The following is a 22,799-nucleotide window of genomic DNA, read 5'->3' as shown; positions in this document are numbered from 1 at the left end:
TGCCTTCTCTATGGGTCGCGGCAGGGTGCTGGGAGCGTGTGCAGCTCTGGCTGTAGCATCTGCTTCTGCAGGGCCCATGCTGGTTCGGGTCTGCTCATGGGCTGCAGAGAAACACACCCTCTCTAAGCTTAACAAGTGCTTCTCAGGCTACATGGCGCAGATATGACCAACGAGCCCAACCGGAGCCACCACGGCTGAGTACGAGACACAGCTGATGGAGTACCGCGGTACACCCGGTTAAACTGAAGATCGGGCTGGACGGCATCCGGGGAACCCATGAGATGAAGGCCATGGTAAGAGTCTAACTGCATGTCATCTCTGAGAGAAGTGCATGTGCACTTCCCAAATGGTACCCTATTCCCTATATAGTACCCTACTTTTGATCAGGGCCCATAGGGGCCTGGTTGACAGTAGTGAACTATAAAGGGAATAGGGTGTGATTTGGGATGCTGATGTTTAAAAAAAATAAAAAATAATAATAATTACAATCTAGCTATCCCTTGTCTGCTAAACCAATTTTGAGAATATGTTTGATTTACCTGTCACCTTTTGGTCATGCAGGTATGAATTTTTGATTTGATTTGATTTTGAATTTGAACAAGGCTGGAAGCATGAAGAGGGTTACTGCAGAATCTATGCTTATAAATATCAGATTTTGTTAAAGATCTCATTCAGCCGTGTTTATCTCGATATCAAATTATTTCTTGATACCTTTACTTTTCAATTAAAATGGTCAAAAATAGCTTCTTAGCTAAGAGCAATTTCTCATCAATAATTTTGCTAGGACTGTCTGGAAGTGATCTGAGTGGGGAGGGGAACATTTTAAAATGAGCTGTTATTGGCAGAGAGGTTTGGAACTCCCTTTCTTATTGGTCTATTAACTCATTTACCTCATGGTGATGTCACCAGGCAGGCCAAAACTCCATACCACCAAAACAGGCTGATATTTCAGGTGGTCTTTTCAAACAGCTCTTACACTAAAAGGGCATTATCATTAAAAGAAAAAAAAAAATATATATATATAACAGGTAAAAACATTTACTGCATTGGCCCTGAATTTCCTGTTCAATTGGACAACAATACCCAATACACTATAACTATCCATCCTGTAGGGTGTTGACATAAGTGGAGGTTGGTGGGAAGCGCTATAGGAGGACTGGCTTATTGTATTGTCTGGAATGGAGTAAATGGAACGGTATCATACACATCGAAGATATGGAAACCACATGTTTGACTCCGTTCCAAGTATTCCAATTTGTAAGTCGCTCTGGATAAGAGCGTCTGCTAAATGACTTAAATGTAAATGTATTACATTCCAGCCATTACAATGACCCCCATCCTCCTATAGCTCCTCCCACCAGCCTCCACTGGTTGACGTGGCCCACGAGATGCCAAATACTCAAGCCTTAAAGGACAACTGCACTTCCTGATTTGGCCTTGTTTTTAGATGTGGTTCATGTTAGCGGCTATGATTGATTTCAAACGTGAGTTGGTTTCGGGTGTGGTTTGATGTGGGTGTCTCGTGTATGTGTTGTCAGGTGGGATAAATTAGCCGAGTCAATGGAGCAACTCTATGTTGGGGAATGTCGCACTAGGCAGCGATGCGTTCTGTGTGCAGCAATATGTTCAACTCGTTCGTTGCTTTAACGTGCGGTGGTACACATGGAAGTACCCACACATATTCCAACTAGCTAGCTTTTATCTAGTTGAAAAGTGAAACGTGTAAGTACGGAAAAGACATCCAGCAAAAATAATATGCATCTGATGGACAGCAGGCGTCAGCTGGCTGGATGGTACCAAATAATAGCCAATCAGAGTTGAGCTTAAAAAGTGTCAAAGAAGCCAGTTTTTGGATTTGGCTTCACACCAATCACATCAAAAGCAACATGTCGTTGACAGAACTTAAATTGTGGCATCTAGTTGTGTCGTCCTCTGATGGCTGGCTAGCTAGCTAAAATGGGCCCTTTCTTAAATGATCCATAGATGGGAGATAGGGATTTGGACTTGTGGTTTTACTTAAGTCTCCATACTGGCCAATGATTATAATGGTGATTCTGATCCAACCATAAATTTAAATATTGTGCTTCCTGAGAGGATGGAAGTTCAATATGTAGCTAGAAGTGTGTCCTGTACCAAAGGCCTGAGTCATAGACTGTTTGTCAACATGAAAGAGAGGAGGATGGCATTGGCATTTCTCTACAAGTAGGGTGAGTCAACATGATTGTTTTCCACACACATACACACAGAAATCAGAACAATGGACAGGCACATCATATTTAGCTTACGTTTACTGGACAATCGTTTTTGGTATCTTTTAGTTGTCACTGTATTCAACATAGGGGATTTGATCATGTTGAAATGGTGCTGGAATAGTGGAGGCAGCTCCTGTTTTCTTTGTGACTTGCGGCAACTCTCCATGGTTCTAAATCAATAGTTGTTTAGTAGTCCGAAAATGGCGGAAACATTAACTTGCTTGTCCATGCTGTAGGTCATGTAACTGTTTGTTACATGCAATATGTTTTGTGGACTTCACCGGACAGAGGTTTTGTGATGAAACAAATGTGTGGTTGAATTTATTCTGGCACTGTGTCTTCTTACTGTCTCGGCGTTGGGGCTATATATCATGGTGGCAATACATATGAACCGAACTGGGCAATTATCACAACACGAGTTATAGTATGGCTTTTTGTTTCTGACTTGGCTTCCAGTGATTTTACCCATGTACCACTACTGGTAGTGGTGGTTTTACAGGAGCTGTTCAGGCAAATTCTGGATCTCATCCACTGACACGTACATCCCTTCTGCCCTCAAAAAGATAACCTACTACAAAATAAAGGCAGAGCTCAATCAAACTGTAAAAGACATACAATAATTATATTAATGTTATTATTGTAATACCATTCAGATTTATAAACGATATGAATGATATTTGGTACCATATAGTGACTTTCAAGCCACTGGAATTGTTTTCTGTGAAATACACGCTCTGTCCACTGGGGGTTAGTAGATATGGCTACACCATATAGTTCTGGGCCCGGAGCCGCAAAGCATCTCAGAGTAGGAGTGCTGATATAGGATCTGTCCATGTAATCTTTATCATTCTAGTCTAAATGCTAAAACAGATCATAGCTCAGTACTATGACTCTGAGATGCTTTGTAGATACGGGTGCTGGCTACACATTTAGCACCTTGTGCGGATGAGCATTCCAAGTCAAACTATCTCGACAGGAACATGAGACATTTTTGGCGAGCAGAGCATTATTCAGCCTTTGAAATCTGAGTAATGAAATTACTATTGCATGGTTACCAAATTTTGAAAAGCAGACCAGGATGACTAGTTACCGAATGAGGTTGAAGTGCACTTTCTTTTTATAGAAAATACATACAAATCAGGGATTCTTGGAAGACTGGACAATCTCCCTTTTCCAAATATTAACAACATTTGAAATGTACACGGAGTATACCAAACATTAAGAACACCTGCTCTCTACATGACAGACCAGGTGAAAGCTATGATCCCTTGTTGATGTCACTTGTTAAATCCACTTTAATCAAATCAAATTGTATTTCACATGCGGCGAGTACAACAGATGTAGGTAGACCTACTTACTTACAAGCCCTTAAACAACAATGCAGTTTTTGAGAGAAATACAATTTTTATTTATTTATTTATTTTAAGCCTTGAAACAATTGAGAGATGGATTGTGTATGTGGGCCATTCAGAGGGTGAATGGGCATGACAAAATATTTGTGCCTTTGAACAGGGTATGGTAGTGCTGGTTTGTGTCAAACTGCAACGCTGCTGGGTTCCTGTGGAATGCTTTCGACACCTTGTAGTTTCCAATTTGGCATGTTTTTCTAGATTCAGAACATAAAACAACATTTAGAAAGCAAACATCCCTTGAATCTAACACAGCAAATATGTCAACATGTTGCAGAACAGTCATTTACATTTTTTTTCTTCAGAATATAGACAAAAAGATGGAGGTTAGCAATCAGTGACAGAGTTGACAAGCCGTTGAAGGAGTTAACAGCAAATACTAAAAACATAAATACTTTTGCCTCTAAAAATACAAGTTCAATACAAACTTTTTGTAAAATATAGAACATTATTATTTTGAAAACCCCAAATAAAAATAGAACCATTCTAGCAGTTCTTTCAGCACGTTACACAAAAATATGACAGAGTTGATGTTTTCCGGAGATGACAAAAATGTAACTTGTCTTTTTCATTCAAGTGATATGCAAAGTAACAATTTGTTTTTCCTCAGTTGCTTTGACTCTAAAATCGGATAAAAATAAACGTTAACCAAATTAATTAATTAACCAAAATGAATATCCTATCAGGCAGATGGAGTTGACCGTTTATGGTTGTGACAAAGTTGATTTCAATATTGTTTGTTTAAATCTATCAAAAGTAGAGAACTTTACAGACCCTGAGTGGTCTTGTTGCACTACATGTAATGAGAACATGAAGAAGGGTTCCTTATGGTGTAATCAAACCATGTACGAAAGTCAAACAATGATTCTATGACAGTTTCGGGATGCAGCTGGCAAGCTGATGAGTATCAATGTGTGAAATAAATCTGTGCTAACAGTCACACAGGAAGTGGTTGCTATTGTGTGTCTGCGTGCCAAACTCCCCTGCCGCTGAGGGCACAAACAGCAACTTTCTAGAAACACCCGGGCAACTGTCTGCTTATACACACATCAGAGATTCACAGCAGCTTCCTGGCCAATTTAAAGACTGGGGACTAAGGGGGTTTACCAAGGGACTTTTCTCAATTCTAACTCAATCAGTGTCAGCTGTAAATTGTTTTTCTTCAGAAATTTGAAGTGAGGTCCTGTTTATGGGAAATAGGGTGCATTGACTGGCTCTTTGATTTTGAAAGACTTTTGGTCACATGGTCATGGTGATTTATGTTGTGTTTCCCAGTTAATTAAACATACTGTATGTTCTAACATGGGCTAGCGAGTTAACAGAATTATGGTTCTGACCTTCCCCATACTGGACTCCTGCCAAAACCACTTCCTCCCCTCTGTAGAACATGTCCCTGGACAACCTGGTCTCAGAGCGTTTTGTATTATTCTGTACGTGAATCTGAGAAAAGTCATTTAGTATGATATAAGTTCTTATGGTACGGTATGTATTAATTTGTCGATGTCGACCACCCATTTTGTATGATATGTGACAAATAACCATTTTTTTTTTGTTACAAAATGTTACTCATTTTCTAAAAGTAAAATATTTTACTTGTTTTCATAGCATTAAATATTACGAATTCTAGCTAGGTGGCTAATGTTAGCTAGGCTAGGATTAAGGTATTAGGGTTAGGGGAAGGGTAAGCTAAAGGGGTTAGGGCTTAAATTAATAAAATGATGGACAAGGGGACACATGAACGCAGCATCAGAGCTCTCATTCAATTCCATGCATTTATTATTTGATTCATACTTCATTGCCAATCAACAAAGGTTGATAGGGAAATGGATAGGAATTTGCGTCATTCACCAGTGACAGTGAGGCAATAGTTACCTGTTCCTTTAAAACCACCCTTAGGTTAAAAACATTATTTTAGAATATATCTTTCAGGTATCTGCAAAGACCATGACTTTCACAGAGACTTCCTATACTTACACAGGTGAGAAAACATTTTGGAAACCACCAGGACAACAGGCATCTATAGTCTCTTACAGGGACGGACTGGGACCAGAAATCAGCCTGGGCATTTCTAACACACCAGCCTATTATAATTGATTTCCCTTCAGACCTCTACACCGGCCCATTGTTTTCCTCAAGGCCCACATTATTGGCCAAATAATGATAATTATGTGCAAAACAAATAACTTTAGACAGGAACAATGGGCTAAAGATTGTCCAGCCATCTGGCATTTGCCCAAATTGTCCAATGGCCAGTCTGAGGATATGGGTAATTTAATTACTAGGTAATTTACAGATGTCACACCAGCAAAACCACACAACTGTTTTTCTCAATATCAATATCTATGCATAACTGTGCCGTGCCATTCTTCTTAGGAAGAGTACCACTCAATTTGACAAATCTTTGATTTAAGAGCTGATTCTCTGTGCAGTGACAGAGGTGGTGATGAGAGTGACACCAAAGAGGAAGTCGTCACTGGTGAGTGCCTGTAACCAATTTCATTTGACCAGACAGAGCCAATGTGTTGGTAGACCAATGATCCAGTACCATGTGGTTTAGGGTTATTGTCTGTTGTCATGAATCACTATGAAGGTGAATCAGTTCCAAGCACTCCGATTGTCAGGGTTTCACATAGTATCACCATCAACCACATATTGTTATGTACGTAGGCCTAGTACTAATCAGCAATTCTAATGAATAAGGCTTGATGTCATCTCACAAGGGGTTGCTGGGACTCACAATGCTTTCTTTCTACAGAAGCCCACTCTGAGACCACCACTAGCACGTCTGATGCGGAGTCTGAGTCCTAGAGTTCAGAGTTCAGACCTAAGCAGCACAGCATGGTGACCCTATATAACCAATACACTCTGCTTCATCATGTAGGATTTCATTGTGGTCGTTATTGTGTTCTGGTGAATAGCAAATGTCTGTTAAAATGTCCATAATGCATGCAGAATGTAGATGTGGTGTTTCCTTCTGTGTGATTTGAATAGTTTATGCAAGAAGCCCAATATCATTTGGTGACTGGCTTTGTCATATTTAAGTATCAGTGTGTGTGTGTGGATGGGTGCATGTGTTTTCAAGCATTATTCGAGTTTAACAGAGGTCTGTCCTGAGGTTGCACAGGTGTTACAGCTCCAGTAACACTGCTTTGCCGTGTGTCAGTTGGAACTGATGTCACCACCAACACCTCTCTTGTCTGTCACTTTATTCGAGAGTTTGTTTTCATAGGCACCCTGAAGCATCCTTAGCCCAGCTTACGGCCATGGCTGTTTCACTTTGCCCCTTTGTGGTCCAAACCGAGAAACGCAACCTGAAAGAGGAGACTGGTAGCTACTCTCAACCACCAGCATCTCACCCCTGGGTCCTATGAGAAACCTGAGACAGAAACTGCTACATCAAGTTGGGTAGTGAAACTTTTATGACAATTCCACACTTGTCTGCACTATGCTCTGTTGTACTCAGTGCCCAAATCTGTGTTGAAACACAGGAGGTTAGAAAATACTCTTCCTTACACCTACTCACAGGAAACAAACGGACATGAATGAACTTCCCTCTCCCTTTATGTTTCTATCATAACAGTCACTTTGGCTTTGGAAACTCAAAAGATGATAACATACAGTGCCTTGCGAAAGTATTCGGCCCCTTGAACTTTGCGACCTTTTGCCACATTTCAGGCTTCAAACATAAACATTTACATTTACATTTAAGTCATTTAGCCGACGCTCTTATCCAGAGCGACTTACAAATTGGTGCATTCTGTCATGTTTTGTCATTGGTTATCATGTCTTGTCTCTGTGCTTCCCTTCTATTCGTTTCCCTCTGCTGGTCTTATTAGGTTCTTTCCCTCTTTCTATCCCTCTCTTCCTCTCCCTCTCTCGCTCTCTCTCCCTATCGTTCCGTTCCTGCTCCCAGCTGTTCCTCATTCTCCTACTACCTCATTTACTCTTTTCACACCTGTCCCCTATTTTGCCCTCTGATTAGAGCCACTATTTCTCCCTCTGTTTTCCGCTTCTGTCCTTGTCGGATCCTTGTATGATGTTCGCTGTTCTGTGTCCTTGTCTCGCCCTGTCGTGTTTTACCTTCTTCAGATGCTGCGTGTGAGCAGGTGTCTTAGTCTGCTACGGTCGGTGCCTTCCCGACGCAACCTGCAGTCTATGGTCGAGTCTCCAGTCAGTCCTCGCTACTGACGAGTGGATTTCAGTTTTCCTGTTTTGTTTTCTCCTTGATATATCCAGGATTATTACTTTTGTCATATACTGGAATAAAGACTCTGTTTTCGTTAAGTCGCTTTTGGGTCCTCATTCACCAGCATAACAGAAGGATCCGACCAAGAATGGACCCAGCGACTACGGATTCTCGTAACACTGCCGTCGAGATCCAGGGAGCTATGCTCGGCAGACACGAGCAGGAATTGTCTGCTGCTCGTCATGCCGTTGAGACCCTGGCCGCTCAGGTTTCCGACCTCTCAGGACAGTTTCAGAGTCTTCGTCTCGTGCCACCAGCTACTTCCTGGTCTTCCGAGTCTCCGGAACCTAGGGTTAATAACCCACCATGTTACTCTGGGCAGCCCACTGAGTGCCGCTCCTTTCTCACCCAGTGTGATATTGTGTTCTCTCTCCAACCCAACACATACTCAAGAGAGAGAGCTCGGATTGCTTACGTCATTTCACTCCTTACTGGTCGGGCTCGAGAGTGGGGCACAGCTATCTGGGAGGCAAGGGCTGAGTGTTCTAACAATTATCTGAACTTTAAAGAGGAGATGATACAAGTTTTTGATCGTTCAGTTTTTGGTAGGGAGGCTTCTAGGGCCCTGGCTTCCCTATGTCAAGGTGATCGATCCATAACGGATTACTCTATAGAGTTTCGCACTCTTGCTGCCTCTAGTGACTGGAACGAGCCGGCGTTGCTCGCTCGTTTTCTGGAGGGACTCCACGCTGAGGTTAAGGATGAGATTCTCTCCCGGGAGGTTCCTTCCAGCGTGGACTCTTTGATTGCATTCGCCATCCGCATAGAACGACAGGTAGATCTTCGTCACCGAGCTCGTGGAAGAGAGCTCGCGTTAACGGTGTTCCCCCTCTCCGCATCGCAACCATCTCCTCCCTCCGGCTCAGAGACTGAGCCCATGCAGCTGGGAGGTATTCGCATCTCGACTAAGGAGAGGGGACGGAGGATCACCAACCACCTTTGCCTCTATTGCGGTTCTGCTGGACATTTTGTCAATTCATGTCCAGTAAAAGCCAGAGCTCATCAGTAAGCGGAGGGCTACTGGTGAGCGCTACTACTCAGGTCTCTCCATCAAGATCCTGTACTACCTTGTCGGTCCAGGTTCGGCTGCTTCATGCAGTGCCTTGATAGACTCTGGGGCTGAGGGTTGTTTTATGGACGAAGCATGGGCTCGGAAACATGACATTCCTCTCAGACAGTTAGGGAAGCCCACGCCCATGTTCGCCTTAGATGGTAGTCTTCTCCCCAGTATCAGATATGAGACACTACCTTTAACCCTCACAGTATCTGGTAACCACAGTGAGACCATTTCCTTTTTGATTTTTCGTTCACCTTTTACACCTGTTGTTTTGGGTCATCCCTGGCTAGTATGTCATAATCCTTCTATTAATTGGTCTAGTAATTCTATCCTATCCTGGAACGTTTCTTGTCATGTGAAGTGTTTAATGTCTGCTATCCCTCCTGTTTCTTCTGTCCCCTCTTCTCAGGAGGAACCTGGTGATTTGACAGGAGTGCCGGAGGAATATCATGATCTGCGCACGGTCTTCAGTCGGTCCAGAGCCAACTCCCTTCCTCCTCACCGGTCGTATGATTGTAGTATTGATCTCCTTCCGGGGACCACTCCCCCTCGGGGTAGACTATACTCTCTGTCGGCTCCCGAGCGTAAGGCTCTCGAGGATTATTTGTCTGTTTCTCTCGACGCCGGCACCGCAGTGCCTTCTTCGCCCCTGCGTGGATTATCGAGGGCTGAATGACATAACGGTTAAGAATCGTTATCCGCTTCCCCTTATGTCGTCAGCCTTCGAGATTCTGCAGGGAGCCAGGTTCTTTACTAAGTTGGACCTTCATAACGCTTACCATCTCGTGCGCATCAGAGAGGGGGACGAGTGGAAAACGGCGTTTAACACTCCGTTAGGGCATTTTGAGTACCGGGTTCTGCCGTTCGGTCTCGCTAATGCTCCAGCTGTTTTTCAGGCATTAGTTAATGATGTACTGAGAGACATGCTGAACATCTTTGTTTTTGTCTACCTTGACGATATCCTGATTTTTTTCACCGTCACTCGAGATTCATGTTCAGCACGTTCGACGTGTACTCCAACGCCTTTTAGAGAATTGTCTCTACGTGAAGGCTGAGAAGTGCGCCTTTCATGTCTCCTCTGTCACATTTCTCGGTTCTGTTATTTCCGCTGAAGGCATTCAGATGGATCCCGCTAAGGTCCAGGCTGTCAGTGATTGGCCCGTTCCAAGGTCACGTGTCGAGTTGCAGCGCTTTCTAGGTTTCGCTAATTTCTATCGGCGTTTCATTCGTAATTTCGGTCAAGTTGCTGCCCCTCTCACAGCTCTTACTTCTGTCAAGACTTGCTTTAAGTGGTCCGGTTCCGCCCAGGGAGCTTTTGATCTCCTCAAGAAGCGTTTTACATCCGCTCCTATCCTTGTTACTCCTGACGTCACTAAACAATTCATTGTCGAGGTTGACGCTTCAGAGGTGGGCGTGGGAGCCATTCTATCCCAGCGCTTCCAGTCTGACGATAAGGTCCATCCTTGCGCTTATTTTTCTCATCGCCTATCGCCATCGGAACGCAACTATGATGTGGGTAACCGCGAACTGCTCGCCATCCGCTTAGCCCTAGGCGAATGGCGACAGTGGTTGGAGGGGGCGACCGTTCCTTTTGTTGTTTGGACTGACCATAAGAACCTTGAGTACATCCGTTCTGCCAAACGACTTAATGCACGTCAAGCTCGTTGGGCGTTGTTTTTCGCTCGTTTCGAGTTCGTGATTTCTTATCGCCCGGGTAATAAGAACACCAAGCCTGATGCCTTATCCCGTCTCTTTAGTTCTTCTGTGGCTTCTACCGATCCCGACGGGATTCTTCCTGATGGGCGTGTTGTCGGGTTGACTGTCTGGGGAATTGAGAGACAGGTTAAGCAAGCACTCACTCACACTGCGTCGCCGCGCGCTTGTCCTAGTAACCTTCTTTTCGTTCCTGTTTCTACTCGTCTGGCTGTTCTTCAGTGGGATCACTCTGCCAAGTTAGCTGGCCACCCCGGAGTTCGGGGTACACTTGCTTCTATTCGCCAGCGGTTTTGGTGGCCTACTCAGGAGCGTGACACGCGCCGTTTCGTGGCTGCTTGTTCGGACTGCGCGCAGACTAAGTCAGGTAACTCTCCTCCTGCCGGTCGTCTCAGACCGCTTCCCATTCCTTCTCGACCATGGTCTCACATCGCCTTAGACTTCATTACCGGTCTGCCTTCGTCTGCGGGGAAGACTGTGATTCTTACAGTTGTCGATAGGTTCTCTAAGGCGGCACATTTCATTCCCCTCGCTAAGCTTCCTTCCGCTAAGGAGACGGCACAAATCATCATTGAGAATGTGTTCAGAATTCATGGCCTCCCGTTAGACGCCGTTTCAGACAGAGGTCTGCAATTCACGTCACAGTTTGAGGGAGTTCTGTCGTTTGATTGGTGCTTCCGTCAGTCTCTCTTCCGGTTTTCATCCCCGGTCTAACGGTCAGGCAGAAAGGGCCAATCAGACGATTGGTCGCATATTACGCAGCCTTTCTTTTAGAAACCCTGCGTCTTGGGCAGAACAGCTCCCCTGGGCAGAATACGCTCACAACTCTCTTCCTTCGTCTGCTACCGGGCTATCTCCATTTCAGAGTAGTCTGGGGTACCAGCCTCCTCTGTTCTCGTCCCAGCTCGCCGAGTCCAGCGTTCCCTCCGCTCAGGCGTTTGTCCAACGTTGTGAGCGCACCTGGAGGAGGGTGAGGTCTGCACTTTGCCGTTACAGGGCGCAGACTGTGAGAGCCGCCAATAAACGTAGGATTAAGAGTCCTAGGTATTGTCGCGGCCAGAGAGTGTGGCTTTCCACTTGTAACCTTCCCCTTACGACAGCTTCTCGCAAGTTGACTCCGCGGTTCATTGGTCCGTTCCGTGTCTCCCAGGTCGTCAATCCTGTCGCTGTGCGACTGCTTCTTCCGCGACATCTTCGTCGCGTCCACCCTGTCTTCCATGTCTCCTGTGTCAAGCCCTTTCTTCGCGCCCCCGTTCGTCTTCCCTCCCCCCGTCCTTGTCGAGGGCGCACCTATTTACAAGGTACGAAAGATCATGGACATGCGTTCTCGGGGACGTGGTCACCAGTACTTAGTGGATTGGGAGGGTTACGGTCCTGAGGAGAGGAGTTGGGTCCCATCTCGGGACGTGCTGGACCGTTCGTTGATTGATGATTTCCTCCGTTGCCGCCAGGGTTCCTCCTCGAGTGCGCCAGGAGGCGCTCGGTGAGTGGGGGGGTACTGTCATGTTTTGTCATTGGTTATCATGTCTTGTCTCTGTGCTTCCCTTCTATTCGTTTCCCTCTGCTGGTCTTATTAGGTTCTTTCCCTCTTTCTATCCCTCTCTTCCCCTCCCTCTCTCGCTCTCTCTCCCTATCGTTCCGTTCCTGCTCCCAGCTGTTCCTCATTCTCCTACTACCTCATTTACTCTTTTCACACCTGTCCCCTATTTTGCCCTCTGATTAGAGCCACTATTTCTCCCTCTGTTTTCCGCTTCTGTCCTTGTCGGATCCTTGTATGATGTTTGCTGTTCTGTGTCCTTGTCTCGCCCTGTCGTGTTTTACCTTCTTCAGATGCTGCGTGTGAGCAGGTGTCTTAGTCTGCTACGGTCGGTGCCTTCCCGAAGCAACCTGCAGTCTATGGTCGAGTCTCCAGTCAGTCCTCGCTACTGACGAGTGGATTTCAGTTTTCCTGTTTTGTTTTCTCCTTGATATATCCAGGATTATTACTTTTGTCATATACTGGAATAAAGACTCTCGCTTTTAGGGTCCTCATTCACCAGCATAACACATTCACCTTATGACATCCAGTGGAACAGTCACTTTACAATAGTGCATTTAAATCTTAAGGGGGGGGGGGGGTGAGAAGGATTACTTATCCTATCCTAGGTATTCCTTAAAGAGGTGGGGTTTCAGGCATCTCCGGAAGGTGGTGATTGACTCCGCTGTCCTGGCGTCGTGAGGGAGTTTGTTCCACCATTGGGGGGGCCAGAGCAGCGAACAGTTTTGACTGGGCTGAGCGGGAGCTGTACTTCCTCAGTGGTAGGGAGGCGAGCAGGCCAGAGGTGGATGAACGCAGTGCCCTTGTTTGGGTGTAGGGCCTGATCAGAGCCTGAAGGTACTGAGGTGCCGTTCCCCTCACAGCTCCGTAGGCAAGCACCATGGTCTTGTAGCGGATGCGAGCTTCAACTGGAAGCCAGTGGAGAGAGCGGAGGAGCGGGGTGACGTGAGAGAACTTGGGAAGGTTGAACACCAGACGGGCTGCGGCGTTCTGGATGAGTTGTAGGGGTTAAATGGCACAGGCAGGGAGCCCAGCCAACAGCGAGTTGCAGTAATCCAGACGGGAGATGACAAGTGCCTGGATTAGGACCTGCGCCGCTTCCTGTGTGAGGCAGGGTCGTCCTCTGCGGATGTTGTAGAGCATGAACCAACAGGAACGGGCCACCGCCTTGATGTTAGTTGAGAACGACAGGGTGTTGTCCAGGATCACGCCAAGGTTCTTAGCGCTCTGGGAGGAGGACACAATGGAGTTGTCAACCGTGATGGCGAGATCATGGAACGGGCAGTCCTTCCCCGGGAGGAAGAGCAGCTCCGTCTTGCCGAGGTTCAGCTTGAGGTGGTGATCCGTCATCCACACTGATATGTCTGCCAGACATGCAGAGATGCGATTCGCCACCTGGTCATCAGAAGGGGGAAAGGAGAAGATTAATTGTGTGTCGTCTGCATAGCAATGATAGGAGAGACCATGTGAGGTTATGACAGAGCCAAGTGACTTGGTGTATAGCGAGAATAGGAGAGGGCCTAGAATAATATAATATAATAATAATATATGCCATTTAGCAGACGCTTTTATCCAAAGCGACTTACAGTCATGTGTGCATACATTCTACGTATGGGTGGTCCCGGGGAACGAACCCACTACCCTGGCGTTACAAGCGCCATGCTCTACCAACTACAGAGCCCTGGGGGACACCAGTGGTGAGAGCGCGTGGTGAGGAGACAGATTCTCGCCACGCCACCTGGTAGGAGCGACCTGTCAGGTAGGACGCAATCCAAGCGTGGGCCACGCCGGAGATGCCCAACTCGGAGAGGGTGGGAGAGGAGGATCTGATGGTCCACAGTATCGAAGGCAGCCGATAGGTCAATTTACTGTAAGTGAAATATAAAGATATAAAACTGTATTTTTTGTGAAGAATCAACAAGTCGGACACAATCATGAAGTGGAACGACATTTATTGGATATTTCAAACTTTTTTAACAAATCAAAAACTGAGAAATTGGGCGTGCAAAATTATTCAGCCCCCTTAAGTTAATACTTTGTAGCGCCACCTTTTGCTGCGATTACAGCTATAAGTCGCTTCGGGTATGTCTATCACTTTTGCATATCGAGAGACTGAATTTTTTTCCCATTCCTCCTTGCAAAACAGCTCGAGCTCAGTGAGGTTGGATGGAGAGCATTTGTGAACAGCAGTTTTCAGTTCTTTCCACAGATTCTCGATTGGATTCAGGTCTGGACTTTGACTTGGCCATTCTAACACCTGGATATGTTTATTTTTGAACCATTCCATTGTAGATTTTGCTTTATGTTTTGGATCATTGTCTTGTTGGAAGACAAATCTCCGTCCCAGTCTCAGGTCTTTTGCAGACTCCATCAGGTTTCCATCAGGTTTCCTTCCAGAATGGTCCTGTATTTGGTTCCATCCATCTTCCCATCAATTTTAACCATCTTCCCTGTCCCTGCTGAAGAAAAGCAGGCCCAAACCATGATGCTGCCACCACCATGTTTGACAGTGGGGATGGTATGTTCAGGGTGATGAGCTGTGTTGCTTTTACGCCAAACATAACGTTTTGCATTGTTGCCAAAAAGTTCAATTTTGGTTTTATCTGACCAGAGCACCTTCTTCCACATGTTTGGGTGTGTCTCCCAGGTGGCTTGTGGCAAACTTTAAACAACACTTTTTATGGATATCTTTAAGAAATGGCTTTCTTCTTGCCACTCTTCCATAAAGGCCAGATTTGTGCACTATACGACTGATTGTTCTATGGACAGAGACTCCCACCTCAGCTGTAGATCTCTGTAGTTCATCCAGAGTGATCATGGGCCTCTTGGCTGCATCTCTGATCAGTCTTCTCCTTGTATGAGCTGAAAGTTTAGAGGGACGGCCAGGTCTTGGTAGATTTGCAGTGGTCTGATACTCCTTCCATTTCAATATTATCGCTTGCACAGTGCTCCTTTGGGATGTTTAAAGCTTGGGAAATATTTTTGTATCCAAATCCGGCTTTAAACTTCTTCACAACAGTATCTCGGACCTGCCTCTTGTGTTCCTTGTTCTTCATGATGCTCTCTGCGCTTTTAACGGACCTCTGAGACTATCACAGTGCAGGTGCATTTATACGGAGACTTGATTACACACAGGTGGATTGTATTTATCATCATTAGTCATTTAGGTCAACATTGGATCATTCAGAGATCCTCACTGAACTTCTGGAGAGAGTTTGCTGCACTGAAAGTAAAGGGGCTGAATAATTTTGCACAGCCAATTTTTCAGTTTTTGATTTGTTAAAAAAGTTTGAAATATCCAATAAATGTCGTTCCACTTCATGATTGTGTCCCACTTGTTGTTGATTCTTCACAAAAAAATACAGTTTTTTATATTTTTATGTTTGAAGCCTGAAATGTGGCAAAAGGTCGCAAAGTTCAAGGGGGCCGAATACTTTCGCAAGGCACTGTATATTGATTTATTTGTATTGATTTATTTTCACCAAAGAAAACCAAGTAATAGACAGCAATACAGATAAAAACAATGCAATCAAAAAGCAATATGCAGGTGTGGTTGGAAGCCTGAAATGATAACCACACATGGCAAACACACATGGTATCAACAATATCAAGTTGTCAAACTATTGATTGTTTTTGTAACCTGGAACACAGCCTGATTTAAAAACATAAAATCTTTAAATGAATTAGATCAAAACTATCACTACTGCCTCTTCGTTTTGATGTGTCCATAAACAAGTCCTAAAATACCGGGAACCTTTGATGCGGTATACTGTACATGGGATTTACCGTGCCCACATAGCAAACCAGTATTTTGTCCTTTTGTCCCTTTAAGTTCCCCCTTGCCTTTCACATCTGCTCATAGTAGCTGCACTTCCTTTTCTATGGCGTCTGCTTCTTTCTCGCAATTCTTAACAAGGGTGGATATGCTAAGATGTAGTTCAATCGAGGACAGACTAACTGAATGAGTAACAGAGCCAGTGTAATATGAACATTTTATTAAAATAGTTTTGGGAATAGCCTCGTCTCCGAGGAATTAATCCTCAGAGCCAGATGATAGGATGGCAGGTAGCCAGCCCTATGGGGGGCAACTGGCATTGAGACCCCAATGCTGGGAGAAATGGGGTGGATGGGTGGGGAGGTGGATGAGTGTCAAACTGAGAGAACATGGGTAAGTTGACATATAAATACATCTCAAGATTTCTGCCCTATGGTTGAGAGAGGGGGAGGTGATCATAGGTAAAACAGCAAGCATGAGGAATGTACATAATTGTGCTATGCTCATAGGCTATAAGGTCAATAGGTGAATGACATTCCGCATGTGGCAAATAGAAAAGAAGGCGAGATATGAAGCCATGATGATGATGTTTGTAAACACTAACATATACAGGTAACTGCCAAAATAATGGAAATGCTTGAATAAATTAGTGATACAAAGTACAGTGGCAAGAAAAAGTATGTGAAACCTTTGGAATTACCTGGATTTCTGTATAAATTGGTCATCAAATTTGATCTGATCTTCATTTAAGTCACAACAATAGACTTGTCTCCTCCCCTTCATCTACACTGATTGTACATACTGGGCGGTGTCAGAGGAAGGCCTGAAAAATTGTCAAAGATTCCCGTCACCCTTGTCATAGACTGTTCTCTTTGCTACTGCACGGCAAGCGGTACCGGAGCACCAAGTCTAGGTCCAAATGGCTCCTTAACAGCTTCTACCCCCAAACCATAAGACTGCTGAACAATTAGTCAAATGGCTACCTGGACTCTTTCCATTGACACTTCTCTCTGTTAATTATCTGTGCAGAGTCACTTTACCCCTACCTTCATGTACAAATTACCTCGACTAACCTGTACCCCCACACATAGACTCGGTACCAGTACCCCCTGTATTTAGCCTCATTATTGTTATTTTGTGTTACTTTTTATAATTTTTTGACTTCTGTTTATTTAGTAAATATTTTCTTAACTCTTTCTTAACTGCATTGCTCAGTAAGCATTTCACTGTCAGGTCTACTACACCTGTTGTATTCGGCGGATGTGACATCAATAAGGTATCATAGCATTCACCTCTTCAGAGCAGGTGTTAATGTTTTGTACACTTAGAGCATTATACTTACTGGATGAAGTTAAAGAAGCAAGCCATTCAGTCCGATTTACTGATTGAACTTACGTTATCAGCTACATTACTTTAATTTAGGCAACATCCGGGCATTTGACATATTCCAGAAGATTGTCAGCCCACAATGAACTTCCCCCTCTCACGACACGGGCATTGTCTTACTACCAAGTTTATCCATTTTCATACATGTATATGCCATTTAGCAGACGCTTTTATCCAAAGCGACTTACAGTCATGTGTGCATACATTCTACGTATGGGTGGTCCCGGGGATCGAACCCACTACCCTGGCGTTACAAGCGCCATGCTCTACCAACTGAGCTACAGAAGGACCAAGTGCTTCACTTACTGTGTTATGGAAAGGGTTTTTAGAGGGATGAGGCAGAATTGTTACAGTTGCATAAGACGAGTGATGTGATGCAGAGCAGATATGCCTAATAAAGCCTGCATTTAATTCTATGAGTAACTTTATGTGAGGTGTCTCATAGAACAAATGCAAGTAATCTCTGGCTGACATGTTTTATAGAGTATGCCACAGGTTCCCCAAAAAGAGAGACAAGTTTCTCAATTGAATGCATACAAAGTTGATTAGAATTGTACTCTGGTATTCTGTATGTTAGAAAAAACAGAAACTACTGGCGTAGGCAAAGCAATCTATCGACATGTGACATTGTGGTTAAGACGACAAATCCTAAAAGCTGGTGACGATGAGACGGGTAGCAGTATTCATCAAGGGCTAGAGGCGTCTACTCGAAGAAAGAGACCGCATTGAAGTCTCATCACTGACTGGGTAAGTGCATGTAACATTGTCTTTTGTCATCTTGCTAGTGAGTTTTGTTTCAAATGTAGAGATTTTCTTTCATAATAGTGGATAGTATTATTTTAACATTTTTGTTAGGTTGAAATTGTTTTAATTGTGGATCAAAGGTGATATACACTTAATTTATGTAGTAATCACTTTTTTCCCACATTCATTTTTTAAACATTTGACTTCTTCTGACAGGTAAAATGGAGTGGCCGTTGTTCACTGCACTCCCAACTGATGAAACTGTAAGTATTATTTTAATCTTAAATGCTTGTATTGACAATTACAAAACAATTCCATAAAATGATTTGGAGAGCAGCATCAAACATCAGAGAATGAATTCAATCCAAACATGTTGATTGTAGCCTAAACTATCTACTTTTTGTCTTTTGAGCTCACATACACATACCACATTAGATTTCACATCAACATTAATGTGGCCGGTGAGAGAAACACTTGTTAGTATTTTCAACTTAATTTTTAGTACCAAAGATTCAGATCAGATTTTAGATCAGTTTTCTGGAGGGTTGCTTATCGTGTTTGCAACAGTTTTTGTGGTCTGTTTTCGTGAGAGTGTATGACTGTGGACAAGTATGTGATCTGTCTGTGTGTATGTTATTACAGTACACACATACTGTACGTAGATGCTTTTAGTTATTATTTTTTCATGATACATAAACATTAATTTAATTATATATATTTTTCAATATTCAGTTGATCAGATTCGGTGATCATTTTCAAGACAAAGATCAATGAAGCTTGGAGTTTGTGAATTTAATGCTTGCTTGCCTTTACGCTAGGCAAATGTTTCCAATAAACACACACACACAAACTTCGCCACAGTAAAGGCTAAGCATCAGTCTAAAAATGTCCATGGTGTGCATGCTGTCACCGCTTCCCCCAATTTAATCGCAGTCCTACATCTGTGTGTGTTGGTGTCGACAATGAGTGTTGTGTCGTTGACGTGCATCATGAACCCGAGCCACTCTGTAGCCCCTGTTATCCCGCCATCTCTCTTCCCCTCCATATCTCAGCGCCTCCATCTCATACACGAGGAAGTGGTGTAGTGGTAAGGTTTCTCCTGTAGAGACAGGGAGACGCATCACCTGCATCTGAGAGCAGCCAGAGTAGCATCTGGTTTAGATAGAATGTCACTACCACCAGATCTTGGTGTCACCCTGCTGTGCTCCACTGAATCCACAGCGTTATGAAACCCTGTAGTGTAGGCAGATGGTTTGGGGGAAGAGACAGGCAGTCAACTAAGTGATGAAAAAAAGAGGAAAATAATATTTAAATTAAAAGTAGGCTAAATTGAAATCTGTCTGTCTTTTAAACCGTTATCAAAGACAGTGACAAAATAAATGATTAGGGACACCTGTTACACAAAATCAGAGTAAAAGTCTCCCATTAAAGAATGCTTGTTTGTGTTACAGCTTTCTGGAGATTACACAGACGACTATGGGACCTTCACTGAGACCCCAGGGGGGCTATGTGACAAGAGCTGGGTGAGGGAGTTTCGGGGTCTCTACGAACCCCCGCTGTTTTGGCTCATCTTCATCTTGGGCGCTGTGGGCAACCTGATGGTGGTCTTCATCTTTACCATGGTGCGCCACCGCCTCAAGACCATGACGGACGTCTACCTACTCAACCTGGCCGTGGACGACCTTCTCATCCTGGTCACGCTGCCTTTCTGGGCCGCCGACGCCACCAAGGGCTGGATGTTCGGCCTGAGCCTCTGTAAGCTCCTCTCGGCCATCTACAAGATCAACTTCTTCAGCAGCATGCTGCTGCTCACATGTATCAGCGTGGACCGCTATGTGGCTATCGTCCAGGTTACCAAGGCCCACAACCAGAAGAAGAAGAGGCTGTCTGTCAGCAAGCTGACCTGCCTAGCTGTCTGGATCATCTCAGGCCTCCTGTCCCTGCCTGAGTTAATCTTCGCCCAAGTCAAGCCTGACCGTAGGGGCAATTCCTTCTGTGTCTTGGTCTACCCAAACAACCTCTTCAATCGCACCAAGATCCTGGTGCTCGTTCTGCAGATCTGTGTGGGGTTTTGCCTGCCGCTGCTGGTCATGGTGCTGTGCTACTCTGTCATCATCCGCACCCTGCTGCAGGCCAAGAGCTTCGAGAAGCACAAGGCACTCAGGGTCATCTTCGCTGTGGTGGCTGTGTTTGTCCTCTCCCAGCTGCCGTACAATGGGCTACTGGTGGTCGACGCCACGCAGGCCGCCGACACCACCATCACGGACTGTGCTGTATTGGAACTTTTTGATGTCGCTGGTCAAATTGCCAAGAGTCTGGCGTACACCCACGCCTGCATTAACCCCTTCCTGTACGTGTTCATTGGCGTTCGCTTCCAGAAGGATCTGCTGAGGCTGCTGAAGCTGTGCACCTGCGGCCTGAGCCAAGGAGGTGTCAGTAAGCTCCAGGCCGTCCCCAACCGCCCTTCTGTCATGTCTGACACTGAGACTACCTGTGCCCTCGCCTTGTAATCGTGCCCACTGAAGCCACACACACATTCAACATCACCTCAGATCACATAATTTCGTTGGTAAACACCTCATTCCACACCTTTCTTCTTCCATGATATCATATGCTGCTGGGTGGGACACTCTCACCTGTTGCATCCTGAGTACATTGGTATTTTACCAGTATAGAAATGTAATTATTTTACCCTGTGCTGACAATCAAGAAACATGCAATACATGAAAAGCATACCATTCTCTAAGACATTGTATTGAAGTGTAAATTATTGTATATATACTGAACAAAAAATAAATGCAACATTCAACAACATCAACGATTTTGCTGAGTTAGTCAGGAAATCAGTTGAAATAAATTCATTGGGCCCTAATCTATGGATTTCACATCCTCCTATGTAGCAGTGGCCCTGGTCTTACCATGACTGTTTTAATATGATCTCTATTTGCAGACTTAGTGCTGGTCTAGAGTGTAAAATCCTCATTTTGTGTGTGTTTTTATAATTGTTTAACAAATTTGAATAACATTTACAAAACCCAATTTCTCTTAGAACAGAATGCCTCATCTTGGGCTTCATCATCACAACTTCTTTTTTTTTCACAGTACAATGAGGTCACTTGAGTAAGTGTGAGGCACTCTCTATCTAACATTTTTAAGGTAGCAAGATTAGAATAAACAGCAATTAACAAAGTCTTAATGAAGCAATGCAATGCTTTGAGCCACAAGAGCAGCATTCACTTAAGGTCATCTACTTTGTGTAAGAAAGTAGCATGCTGTGTGGTTTGTTGCATTCACAATACTTTCACTATGACTGCAGCCTAAGACTATTCTTAGGTGGCTCTTCAAACATCATTGACTATATGCTGAGTTTCCACCAACAAAAGCAGTTGTACTCTATGTTGGTTTGGGAATGACTTGAAAGTGTCCCCTTTAAGACTGGTATGTGAGAAGTTTGCACTCAATGCACTCATTCACCTCTCAACACCGTTGACTCTACACCTTTGGTTCAGACAGGGTGAAAGTAGCATGCCGTGAAATTTGGCAATTGAGAATTTGATCGTGATCCCACTGAAATACAAAAATAAGTTTTGTCTGCTGTTTTGTTGCAGTCTGATTACCTAAATTCAGGTTGTAGGCAGGTGAAGTGTAGTGTGAAATCGAATTGCAATTTTAGTATAATTTACACATTACACTAGCTTCGGATTTGAATCACCGTTGGTAGCATCAAAACACTTGTCTTTGAAGATGTCACCAGCCTACATTACATTGGTACATATAGTTGAAGTCGGAAGTTTACATGCACTTAGGTTGGAGTCATTAAAACTAATTTTTTAACCACTCCACAAATTTCTTTTAACAAACTATTGTTTCGGAAAGTTGGTTAGGACATATACTGTGTGCATGACACAAGTAATTTTTACAACAATTGTTTACAGACACAGTGAATGAATCTATCACAATTTCCAGTGGGTCAGAAGTTTAGATAAACTAAGTTGACTGTGCCTTTTAAACTTTAAAATTCCAGAAAATGATGTCATGGCTTTAGAAGCTTCTGATAGGCTAATTGATATCATTTGAGTCAATTGGTATTGTACCTGTGGATGTATTTCAATGCTTACCTTCAAACTTCTTTGCTTGACATCATGGGAAAATCAAAAGAAATCAGCCAAGACCTCAGAATTTTTTTTGTAGACATCCACAAGTCTGGTTCATCCTTGGGAGCAATTTCCAAATGCCTGAAGGTACGACATTCATCTGTACAAACAATAATAGACAAGTATAAACCCCATGGGACCCCACAGCCGTCAAAGCGCTCATCTCCTAGAGATGAACGTATTTTGGTGCGAAAAGTGTAAACAGGTACAAAATTATCTATATCTACAGTAAAACGAGTCCTATATCGACATAACCTGAAAGACCACTCAGCAAGGAAGAAGCCACTGCTCCAAATCCGCCATAAAAAAAGCCAGACTACGGTTGGCCATAGTTGTGTTTGGAGGAAAAAGGGAGGCTTGCAAGCCGAAGAACATCATCCCAACCGTGAAGCACAGGGGTGGCAGCATCATGTTGTGGGCATGCTTTGCTGCAGGAGGGACTGGTGCACTTCACAAAATAGATGGCACCATGAGGGAGGAAAATGATGTCGGGATATTGAAACAACATCTAAAGACATCAGTTAAA

General features: G+C 44.1%; 1 protein-coding gene across 3 annotated transcripts; it reads left to right on the top strand.

Annotated features, from left to right (window-relative positions):
- Window positions 1–1,359: 1,359 nt before the first annotated feature.
- On the top strand, window positions 1,360–21,985 carry LOC123991704 (C-C chemokine receptor type 9-like). Of its 3 annotated transcripts, none has more exons than XM_046293349.1 (4): window positions 1,360–1,484; window positions 17,953–18,122; window positions 18,336–18,382; window positions 19,571–21,985. In XM_046293349.1, the coding sequence occupies exons 3-4, from the start codon at window positions 18,341–18,343 to the stop codon at window positions 20,627–20,629; spliced, it is 1,101 nt and encodes a 366-aa protein (XP_046149305.1). In that variant the 5' UTR covers window positions 1,360–1,484; window positions 17,953–18,122; window positions 18,336–18,340; the 3' UTR covers window positions 20,630–21,985. The 3 variants fall into 3 exon arrangements, with proteins under 3 accessions (XP_046149305.1, XP_046149307.1, XP_046149306.1); XM_046293351.1 differs by lacking the exon at window positions 1,360–1,484 and adding an exon at window positions 1,511–2,207; XM_046293350.1 differs by lacking the exon at window positions 1,360–1,484 and adding an exon at window positions 6,721–7,066.
- Window positions 21,986–22,799: the final 814 nt, after the last annotated feature.

Source organism: Oncorhynchus gorbuscha, linkage group LG12 (genome assembly GCF_021184085.1).
Source record: "Oncorhynchus gorbuscha isolate QuinsamMale2020 ecotype Even-year linkage group LG12, OgorEven_v1.0, whole genome shotgun sequence".
Lineage (NCBI taxonomy): Eukaryota > Metazoa > Chordata > Actinopteri > Salmoniformes > Salmonidae > Oncorhynchus > Oncorhynchus gorbuscha.
Note: the sequence above shows the minus strand (reverse complement) of the source record. Positions and strands in the feature narration are given on the sequence as shown.

Bases quoted from the DNA above. Each gene is read 5' to 3' on its own strand.
- LOC123991704 (XM_046293349.1), top strand. From the start codon at position 18,341: ATGGAGTGGCCGTTGTTCACTGCACTCCCAACTGATGAAACT. The intron at 18,383-19,570 runs GTAAGTATTATT...TTTGTGTTACAG, and splicing joins CACTCCCAACTGATGAAACT to CTTTCTGGAGATTACACAGA.